The sequence below is a fragment of the Vanessa tameamea genome, chromosome 6 (genome assembly GCF_037043105.1).
Source record: "Vanessa tameamea isolate UH-Manoa-2023 chromosome 6, ilVanTame1 primary haplotype, whole genome shotgun sequence".
In the NCBI taxonomy this organism is placed as follows: Eukaryota; Metazoa; Arthropoda; class Insecta; order Lepidoptera; family Nymphalidae; genus Vanessa; species Vanessa tameamea.
This window is the reverse complement of record NC_087314.1, coordinates 3,213,991-3,232,055: the sequence shown is the minus strand read 5'-3', so window position 1 is coordinate 3,232,055 and position 18,065 is coordinate 3,213,991. Positions and strand designations below refer to the sequence as shown.

Here is an 18,065-nt window from a genome sequence, read left to right as displayed (position 1 = left end):
AATAAATCACCGCAAATAGAATCACCGTTATTTTAACATATAAATATATTATATAAAATATCTTATAAAATCTTTCTACTTACGGTATTCCATTAAAATGGGTAATTCCGCTATGCACACCACATTTGCAACAACAATAGTGACATAACTTAGCCACATTAAGAGACATATAACTGCTACTTAATGTGCTCCGAGGTACAGATTTCAATACTCATATTGCCTCTTCACGTGTATATGGTTGCCTACTAAAGGGCAGGGGACTGTGGTATTTTAACTCATTCATTTGCACCGCTTACGCAAGGCAAATCCCGCAGCTGCAATCGCAGTATCGACGAGGTGTACCAGTCTGAAGACGTCGCTGTTTATTATTACGACCAAAAAAGTAAATCGCCTTACTCCTTGCTTATATCAACGTCGTCCGCGTCGACTACGTAAGAGAATAATATATTGTATTCACCCATACAATGATATAGAAAGTAAAAGGGAAACTTTCGTACATATTTTATTGATATTGAAAAACACAAAACATACTGCGGTCAACGACCAGGCCTCTATGAAGAAGTCGAAAAGTATACAAATCAATAAAAGACTTAAATATGCGTCGAATTCATGTTTATACTGGACGAGGACCGGCGACACACGGTCACGGCATGGCTGCCATGCTTTATGGTCATAATAGCTCGTGCATTACTTTACACACGTCTAATCACATGGCACTTTCGGCTTTATCTATAAATGTTGTTTACGGGGTGATGAGTTAAACAATGCATTGTCTTCTTCTTCTTAGTCAAGTTAATGATAAGAGAGAGAGAGAAAACAGTGTTTGTCTAAACACCTGTTAAGCAACGATTATTAGTATAGACATATTCACACACGAAGACGCGCCCCTTCGCGTGAAATTAATATTTTTTTATTAAATAAACTTAACAAAATTAAATCTTATTTGTATTTTTTGTCTTTATTCTTAGTCGTCTCACGCACACTAAGACGATGTGAGCGTCACTCACTCATACTAATGCAAGCCGACAGTAATGATTCAACGTGGAAGGGCGCGTCTTTGTGAATGAATAGATTTAAGAATCCGTTATATTTTTCGATGCTCAGCCTTACTGATTAACTAATGAATACTTAAATGTTGTCTGCGATGTAATTTTCATAAAGGATTTAATGTTAATTAGTTAAAGACTCATTAGGATTTTTTGTCTCCGTGCGGTAGCTTATACATTGTAATAGTAAACAATAGGCTATTTGACTGGTTTTTAAAATCCAATTTATATTATTTAGTAAAGGTTAAGGAACTCAGTAAAAGTTGTGTTTTTTAATTCTAGTACATATTTGCTGAAAAATATCAAATTAAAAATTCAATATTTAAATAGCGCGCGAAAACGCTACTTGACAATATGGAGCTAGAATGGGGTCGGCGATGTCACTTGCTTGTATTGCAATCTGTGGCACATAAAATCCACATACAGTAGGCAAGCGAGATTAACAAGCAAATTACGTCATCATAAACCCGACCAATTAGGAGCGTTTTGTGTCACGTGACAAACGTTTAAAAAAATGCATATATATATATATATATATATATATATATATATATATATATATATATATATATATATATATATATATATATATATATATATGATTACAATATTGACACTTTATTTTCCGTATTGTCAAATAGCCGATTCTCGAAATCGTAAGCGTTTCAAATATATAAAAAATGTTTAACACATATAAAAGAAATAATCGTTACGAGGAAGTCCCTTCCAACAAATACATTCAACATTTTCGCTCAATATCTGCTTTTATCAAGTTTTTATGTGTTCAAGATCGAATAACATTATGCCAAATAATGTTTCAGTTTATTATTTCGTCAATAGATGGCGTTAGATGTATTTTACATCGCGCTATAGAAATGTTTTTTCTAAAGTACAATACAATTTTTGTAATTTCATAAAGTGAGAACAATTACACTATCTGACCAGCAGTACATACTCGGTGGTTTTATTTTGAAGTCTCACAGTACCAATACTACCGGGTAACAGCCCTAATATTGGTCCATCGAGCCGGATTGTGTTTTTTGTGAGCGGTGAAGCCGCTTCTCCCGTGTCTCCGCAGTGGATTGCTGCAGTAAGGAAACACGCATCAGAGGCCGCAGCAGCGGGACCCCAGCCGTGCATTGGTGGGCGGACGGAGCAACTGCAGCGGATTAGTTCAAAGTGTCGCCACCTACAGAGGGCGCCACTTACACCAGGTCATCAAATTGTGTTTGTGTGAAGTGCAATCCTGTGAGTACATTATTTTGAATATTTATTGGTGAATAATCAAAAGTGAAAAAGTTAGCTTTCTTTTGAAATTTGAATTTCTAATAATATTTCAATTTGAAGAAATTTTGAACTTTGAAAATTTACGAAGAATTTTAAACTTAGAAAATTTATTGATTAATTTAGATTTACTTTATAATTTTAAGCATGTTAGTTAAGGACTTAGAATAATTTATAAAAAAACGAAGGAACGGGGAACCTATGCCCGATTTCGAAAAAAAATTCAAAACACTTGTAAAATTTTAGAGATTTGATTTGAAAAAAAAAAAAAAATTCATACTTTTAAATTATCTTAATTCATAATTTGAATATTTTAAAAATGGAAGGTTTAATAAATGTTTTAAAAGATTCGCAAAATGTAATGAAGAAAGGTCTAATTAACTTTAAAAAATGTAGTAAAGATAGACTAACAGTAGAATATATTGAAACCAAGCAAGAATTGTTAGAAACGGATTGGTCTATATTTAAAGAGAATAATACTAAATTATATGAAAGATTTAAATTGGAGGACATAGAACAAATGGTAGGTGATATATATGATGATGTTGAGAATACTTATATAGTTTATAAAAGTCTTATGAAAACAACGCTTAACAAAATCTGTTCAACAAAGGGATCAGTACAAAATGAAAACACTTTAGGTATGTCGAAGCCAGTTACTCCTTTTGTTAAACTACCAAAGATCGCCATCCCTATATTTTCTGGTAAATACGGGGAATGGACAACATTTCACGATCTTTTTACATCTTTAGTGCACAAAAATGATTCATTAGATAATGTACAAAAAATGCATTATTTGAAAAGTCACCTTTCTGGTGAAGCTGAACAGCTCATTCGCCACACTCCAATAACTTCCGCTAACTATAGTGAGTGCTGGGCTCAATTAGAAAAACGATATAATAACAAGAAATATCTGACTAATTGTATTTTAAAAAGATTGTTTGGTCAAAAACGAATAAATGTCGAGTCAGCTTCATCGTTGAAAGAATTGTTAGATACCACATGTGATTGTTTACATGCACTTAGAAACTTAAATATTAACGTAAATACATGGGATATTATTATCTTACACATTGTTACTCTAAAACTAGATAGTGAAACTCGTAAACAATGGGAATTAAATGTTTGCGCCAGCGATTCCAATAACGATTTGCCAACCTTTGAACAATTCAAACTGTTTATTGAAAATCGTTTCCGTGCTTTAGAATTTTTAGAACCAAAGGTATCGATGGCTCAGCAGGTAAATAAAAATTATAACTATAACAATTCTCATGGTGCAAAGGTAATGTTAGCCACTAACTCATCAAGTATGCGCTGTGAGTACTGCTCAGAACCGCACAAACTTTGTTTTTGCAAGAAGTTTACTAAACAGCCTGTTGAAGGTAGACGAGAGTTTGTGATGAAGAACCGAATCTGCTTTAACTGTTTAGGTAGTAATCACAACGTATATGATTGCAAAAAGGTTACCACTTGTAGAGTTTGTCGGAAGCGCCATCACTCGCTTCTTCATTTTAATCCTCAATCAGAGCAAACCACATCAGTGAAGCCTACGATAGAAAATGTTAATTCCTCAACTAGTTCTCCTCCGATAGTTTCGTGCTTGTCGACAGGAAGGGTGTCAAAGCCAAGACAGGTTTTATTAGCCACAGCGCTAATCAAAGTCGAGTCGAAGAATGGCGAATATCATCCCATCCGTGCCTTACTTGATCAGGGCTCCCAAGCTTGTTTTATAACCGAAGCAGCAGTTCAATTTCTTAGTCTAAAAAAGACACCTATACAAGGAGTTATATCAGGACTTGGTGAAAATAGTTCAACCATTGCTAGGTCTATGGTACATTTAAATATAAGATCAAGAGTGAATTTCGACTTCGTGTTTACGGTGAAGGCATACGTGTTAAACAAAATAACATCCTACTTACCTGAACGTAGCGTCAACACTAACTTAAATTGGCTAAGTGTCACAAACCTGTGTCTTGCAGATCCAGGATTCCACACCTCCAATAAAATTGATATTTTATTAGGTGCTGACGTTTACAGCCACATCATTACTGAGGGAATAATAAAAAATCCTGCCTGCAATTTAATCGCCCAAAATACTACCTTAGGATGGGTCATCTCGGGTGTTGTGGATAACGAAGATAAAGAGAGGTCAAAGATTATCAATGTATTACATGCTCAGGTAGATAAAGAAGATGATATTTTAAAAAGATTTTGGGAATTAGAAGAACAAACTAGTACAAAGCAAATACTTACACCGGAAGAGAAAGCATGTGAAGAGTTCTATAGTCTAACTACTAGAAGAGATGAAAGTGGGAGATATATTGTTAGGTTACCTTTTCGTGAAGAGAATACACTATGCATGTCTGGAAATTCACGAGATATAGCTGAAAAAAGATTTAAGTCATTAGAAAAAAGATTAGGAAATAATAAAGAACTAAAAGAAAAGTACGTAGAGGTTATACAAGAATATTTATCATTAGGACACATGAGACCAATAGCAAAAGATGATATGAAGAAAGATAAAGCTTTTTACTTACCTCATCACGCGGTTGTACGCGACGATAAAACTACTACAAAAGTTCGAGTAGTTTTTAATGCATCTCAGAAGAACAGTAACGGAGTTTCTTTAAATGATAATCTTATGGTAGGGCCGAAATTGCAAGCTGACTTAAGGCACACCATATTAAGATGGCGATTGTATCCCATAGCACTGGTAGCGGATATAATTAAAATGTATCGTCAAGTCCGAATTGCTGAAGGAGATGCAATGTTTCAACGCATACTTTGGCGTGATTGTCCGGAAAAAGAAATTGTTGACTATGAACTAACGACAGTCACCTTTGGTACAGCTTCTGCACCTTATCAAGCCGTTCGGACGTTACACCAAGTTGCTTTTGATGAAGGAGACAACTATCCACTTGCAAAAGATAAAGTACTCAATTGTTTCTATATGGATGATCTTATGACAGGGTGTTACGAAGTGGATCAAGGATTAGAAATATATACACAAATAACAGAATTATTAGGTAAAGGTGGATTTAAATTGCAAAAATGGAATTCTAATAATCAGGAATTAATAAAAGAAATTAAGGAAATGGAGAATGAGAAAGATCAAGGACAATTATATATAAATAGAACAAACAAGGACATAATTTATATGGACAACATAGACAAGATTAAAGAAATATCACACGAAGAAGTAAAAGAAGTAGAAATCAAGATAGATAGTACAATAAAAATATTAGGACTTACCTGGAACCGCAGCCAAGACACCTTCCAGTACTTAGTTAATCTCCCGCCGCTGACGACTGCACCTGCAACTAAAAGATCAATCATTTCAAATATAGCACGGCTATTTGATCCTTTGGGTTGGATAGCCCCAAGTATAGTACTAGCAAAGGTATTCATACAAAAGTTATGGCTTACCGGCGTTAGTTGGGATGAAGAACTAAACGTGGAGTTAGTGAAGGAGTGGATTGACTATCGAGAGCAACTGTCACTACTTACCGACGTACGCATACCTCGTTGGATAGGCACTACATTGAATCAGAAGCTGGAACTGCATGGATTTAGTGATGCTTCGAAGACAGCTTACTCAGCCGTGATTTATTTGAGGACCATTGACCTTGAAGGTAAAATACACGTGACACTTATTGTTGCAAAAACCAGAGTAGCTCCTGTAAAACAAATTAGTATTCCACGGCTAGAGTTGTGTGGAGCAGTTCTTCTGTCACAACTTTTGATCGAAACAGCTAATATCTTGAGTATTTCCAAAGATCAAATTAAAGCATGGACCGATTCCACAGTTGTACTAGCCTGGATAAACGACCACCCAAGTAGATGGAAAACGTTTGTAGCTAATCGAACATCTGAAATACTAACGAACATGAAAGCATCTCAATGGTTTCATGTTTCGACAAAGGACAACCCCGCAGACTGTGCATCTAGGGGAATACCGCCGAAATCACTTCTCACCTGTGATTTATGGTTTTCAGGACCATCATTCCTGAAAAAGGACAATATATCCTATAACAGACCAAATAATTTAGACAAATTAAACTTGGATTTAGAAGAGTGCGTTAAATCTTATGTAACGGTTGTTCCAAATAATTCAATTTTCGAAAGGTATTCTACATTAAAAAAGTTAATGAAAGTTGTTGCATATTGTCGAAGATTCCTGAAAAATAACAAAATATATCGTGGAATGTATTTACAAAAGGTAGAATTAGATGCTGCGCTGGAATGTTGTATAAGACAAACACAAAAGGAAATATTTACAAAGGAATATACACAATTACAGGATAAAGGCTATTTACAAATAAAATCAAGTGTATTGAAGTCACTTTGTCCTTACCTTGATAATAAAGGAATAATAAGAGTTAGAGGCAGATTGGAGAAAGCTCAGTTGAGTGAACAGACCAAACATCCGATTGTACTACCACGCTGTAGTCCAGTGACTCGACTTATAATAGTAGATGCTCATGTCAAAACGCTGCACGGAGGTCTTCAGTTGATGATAAATTTTTTGAGGACAGCCTACTGGATAATAGGAATTAGAAACTTAGCCAAACACCACATATACAAGTGTGTTAAGTGTGCTAAGCAAAGAGCAAATATAAATAATCAATTTATGGGTTCATTACCGTCCGTTAGATGTACTCCAGCTCGTCCATTTTTACATAGTGGTGTAGATTACGCGGGACCCATAAATCTTAGAACAACGAAGGGTCGTGGGCACCGTTCGTACAAAGGCTATATATGTCTTTTTATATGCATGGTTACTCGTGCTTTACATTTAGAAGTAGTCAGTGACATGAACACGCAGGCATTTTTGGCAGCTTTCAGACGTTTCGTGTCTAGACGAGGTCACTGTGCTAAGTTGTGGAGCGATAACGGTACCACTTTTGTCGGTGCCGCAAGAGAGTTACAGGAATTAGTATCAATTCAACCATCTATAGCAGAGCATTTAGAATCGAATGGTACGGAGTGGCACTTCATTCCTCCGCACAGTCCCAATTTCGGCGGACTGTGGGAAGCAGGGGTGAAATCAACAAAATTTCACTTAAAAAGAGTCATAGGTGACTCGACCCTTACATTCGAGGAAATGACCACGCTTCTGACCCAAGTGGAAGCTTGTTTGAATTCGCGACCCATGAGTGTTATTCATGTCGCTGATCCTGGTGAAGCATTACCTTTAACACCTGGACATTTCCTAATTGGCGAACCGTTACTGAATGTACCTGATAATCAATTTGAAAGTTCAGGGTTGAACCACTTATCGCGTTGGCAATTTGTTCAGAGAATGGTTCGATCGTTTTGGAAACGTTGGTCAAACGAATACCTGTCTAATTTGATGAACCGGTATAAATGGTCTTGTCAAATTCCTGAACCATCAGTTGGTGACATAGTTCTGATAAAGGAAGATAATTTACCTCCAAGCCGTTGGTTGTTAGGTCGTATATTACATAAACATCCTGGTAGTGATAATATTACCCGTGTAGTCACAGTACGCACTAAGTCCAATACAATTAAAAGACCAACGTCTAAAATTTGCATTTTACCAATTACCGAACAAAAGAATGTTTAATTTTTTGTTTGTGTGATTAGATCATATTATATTCATGTGTTTTAGTTCAACTTTTGTATTATTATTGTTGTTTTTCATTATTCTTAGGACAAATGTAATTGTATTAGATAGGGAGGCCAAATAATATTTACTATTGCTAAATGTTATTACTTTAAATGTACCTAGCTTAAGTATAGTTTTATTTTATGTTTTATTGTTATTTAATTTAAGGTACTTAGTATTTTTAAGTTATTATTGTTCAGTTTTAAGTTTAGTTCAAACCAGTATATTATTGTATTCAACAAAATATTTTATCTGGTTTCTTATTATATGTGTACAACTTTTAAGTAAACTCGGAAGGACGTTCCTTCAGTAACGTCCTTGGTGGGCGGTATGTTCAAGATCGAATAACATTATGCCAAATAATGTTTCAGTTTATTATTTCGTCAATAGATGGCGTTAGATGTATTTTACATCGCGCTATAGAAATGTTTTTTCTAAAGTACAATACAATTTTTGTAATTTCATAAAGTGAGAACAATTACACTATCTGACCAGCAGTACATACTCGGTGGTTTTATTTTGAAGTCTCACAGTACCAATACTACCGGGTAACAGCCCTAATATTATGGATATAATTATCGTAGTTAATTTCCGTCCCATAGACAACAGTTCAATAACCTCATCGACAATATGGAGTCGCGGACGAATCCTTAGATAAGCTGATATTATATCTGTTTACAAATAACAGAATCTACTTTTGTAGGTACCTATATAGATTTATATTAATGCTTTCTTACTTATATTTCTTTGTCGAAAATTGTATATATTTGGTTTAATCTGTTATAACATATTTTAACACGGCCAAACTACTTGCAGAATTTGATGAAATTTGCTATAAAGCAAGCAAACCCCAAGGACACAGGCTACCTTTTTAAAACCGATATATTTTATTTTTTTTAGGTTATCGTCAGATGGACGAGCAAATGGGCCACCTGATGGTAAGTGGCCACCACCGCCCATAAACAATGGCTTTGTAAGAAGTATTAACCATTCCTAACATCACCAATGCGCCACCAACCTTGGGAACTAAGATGTTACGTCCCTTGTGCCTATAGTTACACTGGCTCACTCACCCTTCAAACCGGAACACAACAATACTGAGTACTGCTGTTTGGCGGTAGAATATCTGATGAGTGGGTGGTACCTACCCAGACGGGCTGTTTGGCCTAACACCAACCAACTAGTATTAAAATAAAACGAAAAACAGTTTAATAACAAAATGAACATTTCGAACAAACTTTTCAATCAATCTAAAACTCGAAAAATTTAATATTTTCGATGTATTCCCTCCCCAGTCAGTTATTGAACGATATAATTTAATTTGCATAAAATGTTTTTCATTCAGATTAAATAAAAAGTTTCCAATTTTAACCGGTCAAAGCAAAATAATTACCGACTCTATCGAATTAATACATTACACGTGCGGAATAATCAACTATGTTCTCAAAATGTTAGACCAGTGGCTAAATAAATTGTTTCACATATTATTTATTTATTTTGTTTGTTGTATAGATTGAATTAGATGTAAGTTTGTTTTGTAAAATCAATATAGAATTTATTTGTGTAATACATAATTTTTACGTTAAATTTTGTAAGGAAAATACTAGATCGTACATGAATCCTAAACATAAGGTGACTCTATTTTTAAGAAGCAAGGAGGTTATTCAATCACGCAGTTCCTCTTTAGAGCTTTTTGTGAACATCTGTCGAATACCTTTGAGTGTATGTATGTGTGAGTGTATATGGAAGTATGTGTGCTTGGTTTTCCTTACAATGTCTTCTTTCACGGCTAAGGATGAGATGAATAATACATACATAAAATATCGATCAAAATGATATCTACCTGATATCTATAGTTATAATTTTTATATTAAATTATAACGTTTTTTTATTCTTCTATATTCAAACATTACATTATAACATTACATAACATTTAATAAACGTTTTTAAATCTAACTAAAACTATGCCTAATGCTCTATTCCAATCGAACAACAAATAATGATAAACTGTTTAGCAATATTTAGGAACAATTAATAGAAAAAAAAAACGATTATAATTTTATGACATAAAAAATGTATGAAAAAACAAAAACAAATTGACAGAAGAAAATAACAACTATAACAATACTTATAAGAAATTGATTCGTAAACGATTATTACAATAATAATATCTATTTTATCCTACCGTTAAAAAAGTCCAATGATATCAGACATAAAACACCTTATATGAAATAGATAATCTGTTTGAAATGTGAATTCCAAGGTGAGGAGTCAAAGAACGACTTATAAGAACTTTGTTTAATATATTCTTTGCGATTTGCTCTTCTGCATGATTATGCACTACAAATAGACCTTGATTAAGATTTCTTTATTTATATATAATTAATTAAAAAATAAAGAATTAAGTTATATTAATTTAAGGTCAAAGTAGTTTATTGTCTTTATTTCTCATGCTATTGAAATATGTACGTCATTTAATTCATGCATCAGTCGAGGTATTCTGTAAGAAGAAACACGAACCTCACTAGAAAACAGGAGCGAGAAATGTCAGAATGTGATAAAATAATTAGAAAATTTATATGATACACGTATCAAAATTGCGTATCACGGTCGGTTGACAACATTTTACGAATGAGATACGAATTGAATTCTTACAGATGCGTGTAAATGGAATTGGAATATTACTAAAGAAAATACACACAAGAGGAAGTTAAGCATATATTTAAAAAGGTGCTTATAATCTGAGTGACCTCACATGACATAAGTGCGTATAAAAAAAAAAGAAACAGCACCAAAAAAATAAAATTAAATTAATTGCGAGATTATTTCCACAGAAGGAAAAACATTTTAGACACATAATAAGAAGTACACATAGACAATTCTACTATACCTAAATAAAATATATATTGTAAATCAGATATACCTTCAGTTTCATAACTTAATAATGTAATACGTGATTATTATTTCAATAAAAACTTACCCAAATATCGCCACTGCAGGAACTGTCATTCCGGCTCCCAATAGAAAAACAGCTCCCGGTAAAACATTGAGTGTAGCCATGTACACCCTGGAGTACAACGGCCCGTACACCAGTGGCATCATAGCCTCTGCCAGTCCGAATAGAGAATTAACTTTACCTGCGAACAATATCATATTTACTTATATCAAAAAGGAGATAAAAAAGTAACAGCCAGTTGATGTCCGAAAGCTAGACAAAAGTCTTGTCTCGTCTTATGGCGCTAGTATACAAATACTGCTGCTACAATGCGGGTAAGTACCCATATGGCAAAATTTCACCCAACAAAATCGTACTGTGGAACTTCACCGCTGTACAATAAATTAATTAAAAAAGATAAATCAAGTGTATATAGTGCATATGGAGTATGAATCCGAAATCTTCAATTAAGATTCACGTGTTTCAATCCCGGCTCAGTATTCTTGTTATATTGCAATTACAAGTTATCAAGATTACTGGAGAAGAAGACATTTAAATTTACTATAATCAATTTTTTTCTGATTTATCTTCGATTCTTCACTCGAGTTAAATATATTGTTATAAAAATGTTCTTATCAATTTTCATACTTTAATATTAATCATGAAAAGTGGAATAGAAACTCAGTTTTGAATCTACATACGAAGCCTATTAGATCTATTCACTGGCGATAGTCGTCCCTCCACGCTAAATTGGCTTTCGTAAAGCCCTACCACTAAGTATTTAAAAAAATTGAGTAACCTCTAATTTACAAGAGGAAAATTAGGCGTGGACACAGTCGGGGAGAATAAATAGTATAGTTATATTTTGTTCTAGAATTATTTAATTTTGTTTCAAAATGGAGCTGACCTGCTCGCAGTAGCCGCTTAGGCTTGGATTAAATTTCATTTCGTCTGAGCTATTAAAGCTGGTGCCAGGGGAATTCGTGTATTAAAAATGTATTTGATATTGCAAACACATAATTTCTATGTAAACAGTAAATATATTAGGTAGGTAGTTGATAGACCAGAAGGATTTAAACTGTAGTCAAACGGGTGCTACTGAAATTAGCATGCGATATTTTTTAACATAAAGGCTAAACTTATTAGATTGGTAAAAAATCATTATGAGTACCAGATGTATCAATTAAATACTGAATATGTCTCAATACATCTTTTAATTTTTGCCTAGAGGATAGGAATTGCGATTCAAAGAGAAAATGCTACAAGCATTCTTGCCACCATTCCACACGGTCATGTTTAGTAAAAATTCTTATAGTTTTACATATTACCATATCACTTAATTTTAGGAACCATAAGGGCCATATCATAAACCAGAATATTCATATGCGCAATATTCTAGACGCGTTAAAAAAATATCACTATTTTTTTTATGTGTTAGGTGGCAAACGAGCAGGAGGCTCACTTGATGGAAAGTGATTACCACCGTCCATGGACATCTGCAACACCGGGGGGCTTGCAGAAGAGTTGCCAGACTTTAAGGAAGGAGTTCGCTCTTTTCTTGAAAGTTCCTAAGTCGTATCGGTTCGGAAAATCCGCCGGCGAAAGCTGGTTCCACAGAGTGGTTGTAGTGGAAAAAAATGTCTTAAAAATCGCGCTGTTGTGGATTTTCGGACATCTAGGTGGTGCGGGTGAACTTGGAATTTTGACGAGATGTCCGAAGGTGATATCCAGCAGCCAGGATTAATCCAAACAATTCCTCGGAACATTCCCCGTGAAAAATTCGGTAGAAGATGCAGAGTGATCCAACACCTCTACACAAAGCCAAAGGATCAAGCAGATCGGAAAGGGCTTGATCGTCGATAATTCGAGCTGCTCTACGTTGCATACGGTCAAATGGAAAGAGCTGGTACTGGGGAGCACCCGCCCGCTGGTACTGAGAGTAGTACTCCATATGAGGCCGAATTTGCGCCTTGTATAGTCTTAGAAGATGGGCCGACGTGAAATACTGTCTTGCCTTACTGAGCACACTGAGCTTTTTTGATGCCAATTCGGCTTTGCCTTCCAATTGACCGCGAAACTGAACAAAGCTTGAAATATCGACGCCAAGTATTCCGATACTAGCTGTGGCGGCTATGTCGGAATGTTCTCAAATCATAGATATACGACAAATGGTGTTCTTTTAGAAGTTATATAGTATAGATAATAAAATATTTTCGTATTAAAACATATTTTTTACTATAAAAAATAATATATATGTTAGCAAAACAGTCTTTTTTTTCAAATATTGTACAAATTTTATGGGAAACTAGTTGTCGCCCGCGGCGTCGCTCAAGCTAAAAAAGCTGCGGCAGTATATTTTTTACAATGCAAGGTTGATCAAACGAGTATGAGGCTGCCACATTTGAATTCAAATATAATTATTCAAGATTGTTATCCCAGTTATTTATATGCTAAAATGTTAATTTCTATTATAAAAATAAATTATGTAATCTCATTCTTATAGAAGGGCTTACAGACGAGGTGAACGACCAGTAAAATAAATTTCATATCAAATTGAAATTGAAGTATAAAAACCGCATTTAAAAGTGCAATGAACTTTTATTTCTTACGGTCTCCTTTAATAATCAAATTATTCATAGCACATTTATACATTCAGTACGATTAAAATTATTTTATAGCTGAGTATCCATAAAAAAATTGCAAGTTATATGTTTTTAGTACGTGTTAGTGACAAAAGTTTCTGTGAATTTAAATATAAATAAAAAAAACCGGCCAAGTACGAGTCGGACTCGCGCACGAAAGTTTCCGATGCCATTACCTATAAAAAGTGCAAAAAAAATCATGTCTGTTGTGTGAGTGCCCCACTTAAATATTTATTTTAGTCTGATTTTAGTATTCGTTGTTATAGCGGCAACATACATCATTTGTAAAAATTTCGAGTGTCTGAGTATCACGGTTCATGAGATACAACCTGGTGACAGACGGACAGACGGACGGATAGACGGACAGCGGAGTCTTAATAATAGGATCCTGTTTTACCATTTGGGTACGGAACCTTAAAAATGATATAATGCTGTCTAATTGTTGCTGATTTTCCGACGAATACAAAACAAAAATTGCAAAACATTTCTGAGAAAACTGAACATAATTGAATCTAAATGTATTATTACGAAATAAAAAAAAATTACAATAATTTATTCCTTGAAGACTTTTTCGTTCGTTTTTATATTACCAGGAACTTCTTACAATACTCATAGAAAGCTACAATGATTTATTTTATAAGGGAAGATATAATAAACACGAATCAAAAATTGCTAAAGAAAATGTACGAAAATCGACCATAACATACGCTTATAAGCTTACGTCATACATGTATCTCTAAAATAAACACAAAGTTAATAGTTTGACAGGTGAATTTTAACTACAGATTGTGGATTAAAATAAATTCAAACATTTTCATTTTTGGTTATTATTTATTTCGTGTTCAGCATTAAAGGAAAACATTTGCAGGAGACATGCATGTGTCGGAAACATATACATACCTCTGTGTGACGTTTATTCGTTTTAATAATTTGATTAATTATTGGCTTTTTTTTAATTAATATTTTGAAGTATAATAAGCACTCACCCAACTCCTCACTGGTCACCAATTTAGATGCGATAGAGCGCATCGCAATGAATGATGTCCCATTGAAAATCTCCACTAGTGGCGCTGTAAAAAATATTCCATAAATAATCTGTTCAGCGCACAAACAAAAACATATTACGCAGGAACTACTTTCGTAGAAAATGAATAAAAAGAAATTATCCAATAGATTAGTGTCTTAACAATTCCAAGGTCTGGAATCCAAGAAAGCACTACTAACTTTAATTTCTAAAATTCATATTTACAATTTTATATAAACAAACTGTATACCACTATACTACATATTTACATTTCCATTTAAAGTTTTATACGATTACTATAACCTTAATGTGATTTTTTTTTCTAATATAGATCCCTTTTTTAAAATTATATTAGTATAATATATATGTCGCACCCGGTTAAGCGTACAGACACTCAACGGAACGAAAAGCGCGCCTACGGTTGTGAATTTGACTCCGATGTAGTTCGGTGCTAACTTGAACGCGCTTTCGACAGAGTCGTGAAGACATTGCTCGGGTCGAGGCACAACACTTACTGCAACGCATTAGCCGAGTGAGGTCACGGAACTGTCCTAACGTTCCTGAATGGTTGAGTGTTATCATTCTAATTTGATTACTTTGTGTGTGAACTTAATAGTGTAATAAATTGTAATTAAATATTAACTAAGTGTTCTTTGTATTCTTTTCACGATTACCCACTGTAGCCCACACTATGAACATTAATAATAACAATAGATCTGATATCCCTCCGACATCCGACATATATATGTATAAATATATTAGGACTGTGAACAATATTCATAAATTGAAAAATCCAAAAGTGCTTGAATTAAAACCGCGAATACGACGCGTTTTATATTAGAAATGAGAAGCTAATTATTCTGGCTATATAAAATTACTACACCCTTGATAAATCATGAGAATGAAGATTGGGAAATCTTTATATTGGGAAATCTATATTTTAAACGTATCGATTATCCAAAGAGTTCTAAAAAGTATATTTTGTATATATCGGTGTAGCAGAATAAGTATAAAAATAGTCGATAATAATTAATGTTCACGAAAGAAACCCACCAATTTCATTGAATTTAATTAATATCTTCAAACCGGGTATCAGTTCAATCGTGATAAGAAAGAGGGCTCATCCTCAGAATAAATGGAAATTTATTCATAAGGATTTATTACAATCAATTGCGTACATTTTTCTAAAACTTAAATATTGCTGAAAAAATACACTCACATTATAATTTAATATGTATATTTTTCAAAACATCCATTTTTATGACATAGGTGCCAGGAAACGTGCAGATGGCTCAGCTAATGGAAACTGACTACCACCGCCCATGGACATCTGCAACACCGGGCGGCTTGCAGCTTTAACAAATGACTAGTTTCTTTTCTTGACGGTTCCCGAGTCGTCTCAATTCTGAAAAACCGCCGGCTTAAGCTGGTTCCACAGAGTGGTTGTGCGAATCAGAAAATGCCTCAAATCGCACTCTTGTGAATTTCCAGACATCGAGATGGTTTTAATGATTTTTTTTATTATGACTGGAGGTGTAATTCAGCGGCCGGGATTAATCCAAAAAAATTTTTGAAAGGTTCGAATTGAAATATGCACTATAAAGTGCGAAGTGATCCACATCTCTGCCCAAACCCAAGAGTCAAGCAAGCCGGGAAGGGCTTGATCGTCTACAATACGACATTGTATATTTATATTTACTTTCTGGGATAAACTCCAAAAAACTTTAGAGGAGAGGATACTATGGCCCAGTGATGGTATTTTAGTCCCTCCTATTGTAGCATATCATACTTTTCATTCTGACCTATTCATTATTATAACCAATCGAACATATTTCTTCGTACTAAAACCGTTAGTTTATTTCTAATCGAATAAATACTTCTAATCGAATCATTATTAAAAAAAAAACTATAGCGTATATTATTTTGTAGTATAAGATGATCATGCTAAATAAATCTGACCATCTCTATCTACTAATCTAATTTATTAAATAACAAACGCATAATTTTATATAATAATAATTAAATGAAAATATATCGCTAATAAATAAAATGGTAACGACGAAACATTATTGAAATTATGAACACTATTGAATCCAATGTCATAATAGATTTTCATTTAAATGAAAAGTATTTAATTAAATAAAATTAATGCTAACAATATCCGACTGCATCAGCTGGTCGTTCAATGACGTTAATCGTCATGAACTAGTTCTGTGAATGTGATAACTTGTATAATGTGTAATAGGCCTAACAAGTATAGTAAATTGGAACCACCTCTCATGTGGTTAACGTAATAGCTGTCAAGGATAAGACATATATAAAACTTAAATTTATAATCAAACTGCTTAACTTTTTATTACTATTAGAGTATTAAATTTTTGTTAGTTTTTATTGTTTTATCATATTTAATATTACGTTTTGTTGCAGTGTATTTTTATTAATAATTTAATAATGACGAGTGTTAATGTTAGACACACTATTTAGTGGCCTAAAAAGTAGTAGTGAATTATCTTTCTCAGATACGAGCTAAGTTGTGCTTTGTAATATATATACTTATTATTTTCATTATTGTATGAAGAATTTTTTTTTTATTGTAACTCTTTTTTTTATAAGCATGGGTTATTTTATTTATATTAATTTTTATTTTATTCATTCAAACGACAACATTTTATGAATCTCATTTTACTTACGACATACAATATATAAATATTTATTTTATGAAAATAAAATTGCATAATAAAAAATAATTAGCTCGTGGACATTAGACAAAGACAATTTAACTACCTCCTGTTTAATTCTGGAGACATAAAATCCTGTCATTTATTCTTATTAGAATAAATGGCATCTTATATATAAAGATCTTATTAGATATTCTAATAAATGACCTAGACTACATTAGAGTTTGATGCGAGTTAATTGAACACGAATTATATCGAAACATAAGCGTTTCTCGATAAATAATGTTAACGAAACCAGAGTTGTTAGTAATAATAATAAATAATTAGACACCTTGTGAGCTATTCCTCGTTACGAATCATAAGGGTGATTCTAAACTTTTTACCCTGAATAAATATTGATTGGCTTTACAAATATCCAATAATAAAAGTGAAAATAAATCCTCGGGGAACTGGCTCCGGGCGATCGCTCCCTATGCCCTTAGGAAAATACATTATTGCTAGTAAAGGTTGTTTTCAACGTAAATGTTATTTTCTGGGTTATTTTTACTTCTAACTAAGCGTAAATATTGCGCCGTGGGTTTAAATTGCCTAGGGTATCAAGAATACACAATCCTTCACACTGGTAGGTGGCTCTTACGCCCTTTTATACCGAAATATTCCCATAGTGGTTAATCTTAATCACTGGTTAATTGCGCAGAAAATATTATAACAAGCACTTCCTTACTCGGGGTAACTAATTTATTTACTCAATCGGTTAAGTTTCGTGACCCATGATTTAAAGCTAGAACCGCGATTTTCAAATTATCCAATAGACTAAGAAGGCAGTT

General features: G+C 33.6%; 1 protein-coding gene across 1 annotated transcript in view; it reads right to left on the bottom strand.

The window, feature by feature from the left end:
* LOC113393449 (proton-coupled folate transporter-like) overlaps positions 1–18,065 on the bottom strand; it is a 35,466-nt gene that overhangs the window by 6,207 nt on the left and 11,194 nt on the right. The window contains exons 5-6 of the mRNA XM_026630336.2: positions 14,523–14,606; positions 10,940–11,096 (exon numbers count right to left, since the gene is read on the bottom strand). Coding sequence (XP_026486121.1) covers positions 10,940–11,096; positions 14,523–14,606 — 241 coding nt within the window. The remainder of the gene's footprint in view (positions 1–10,939; positions 11,097–14,522; positions 14,607–18,065) is intronic.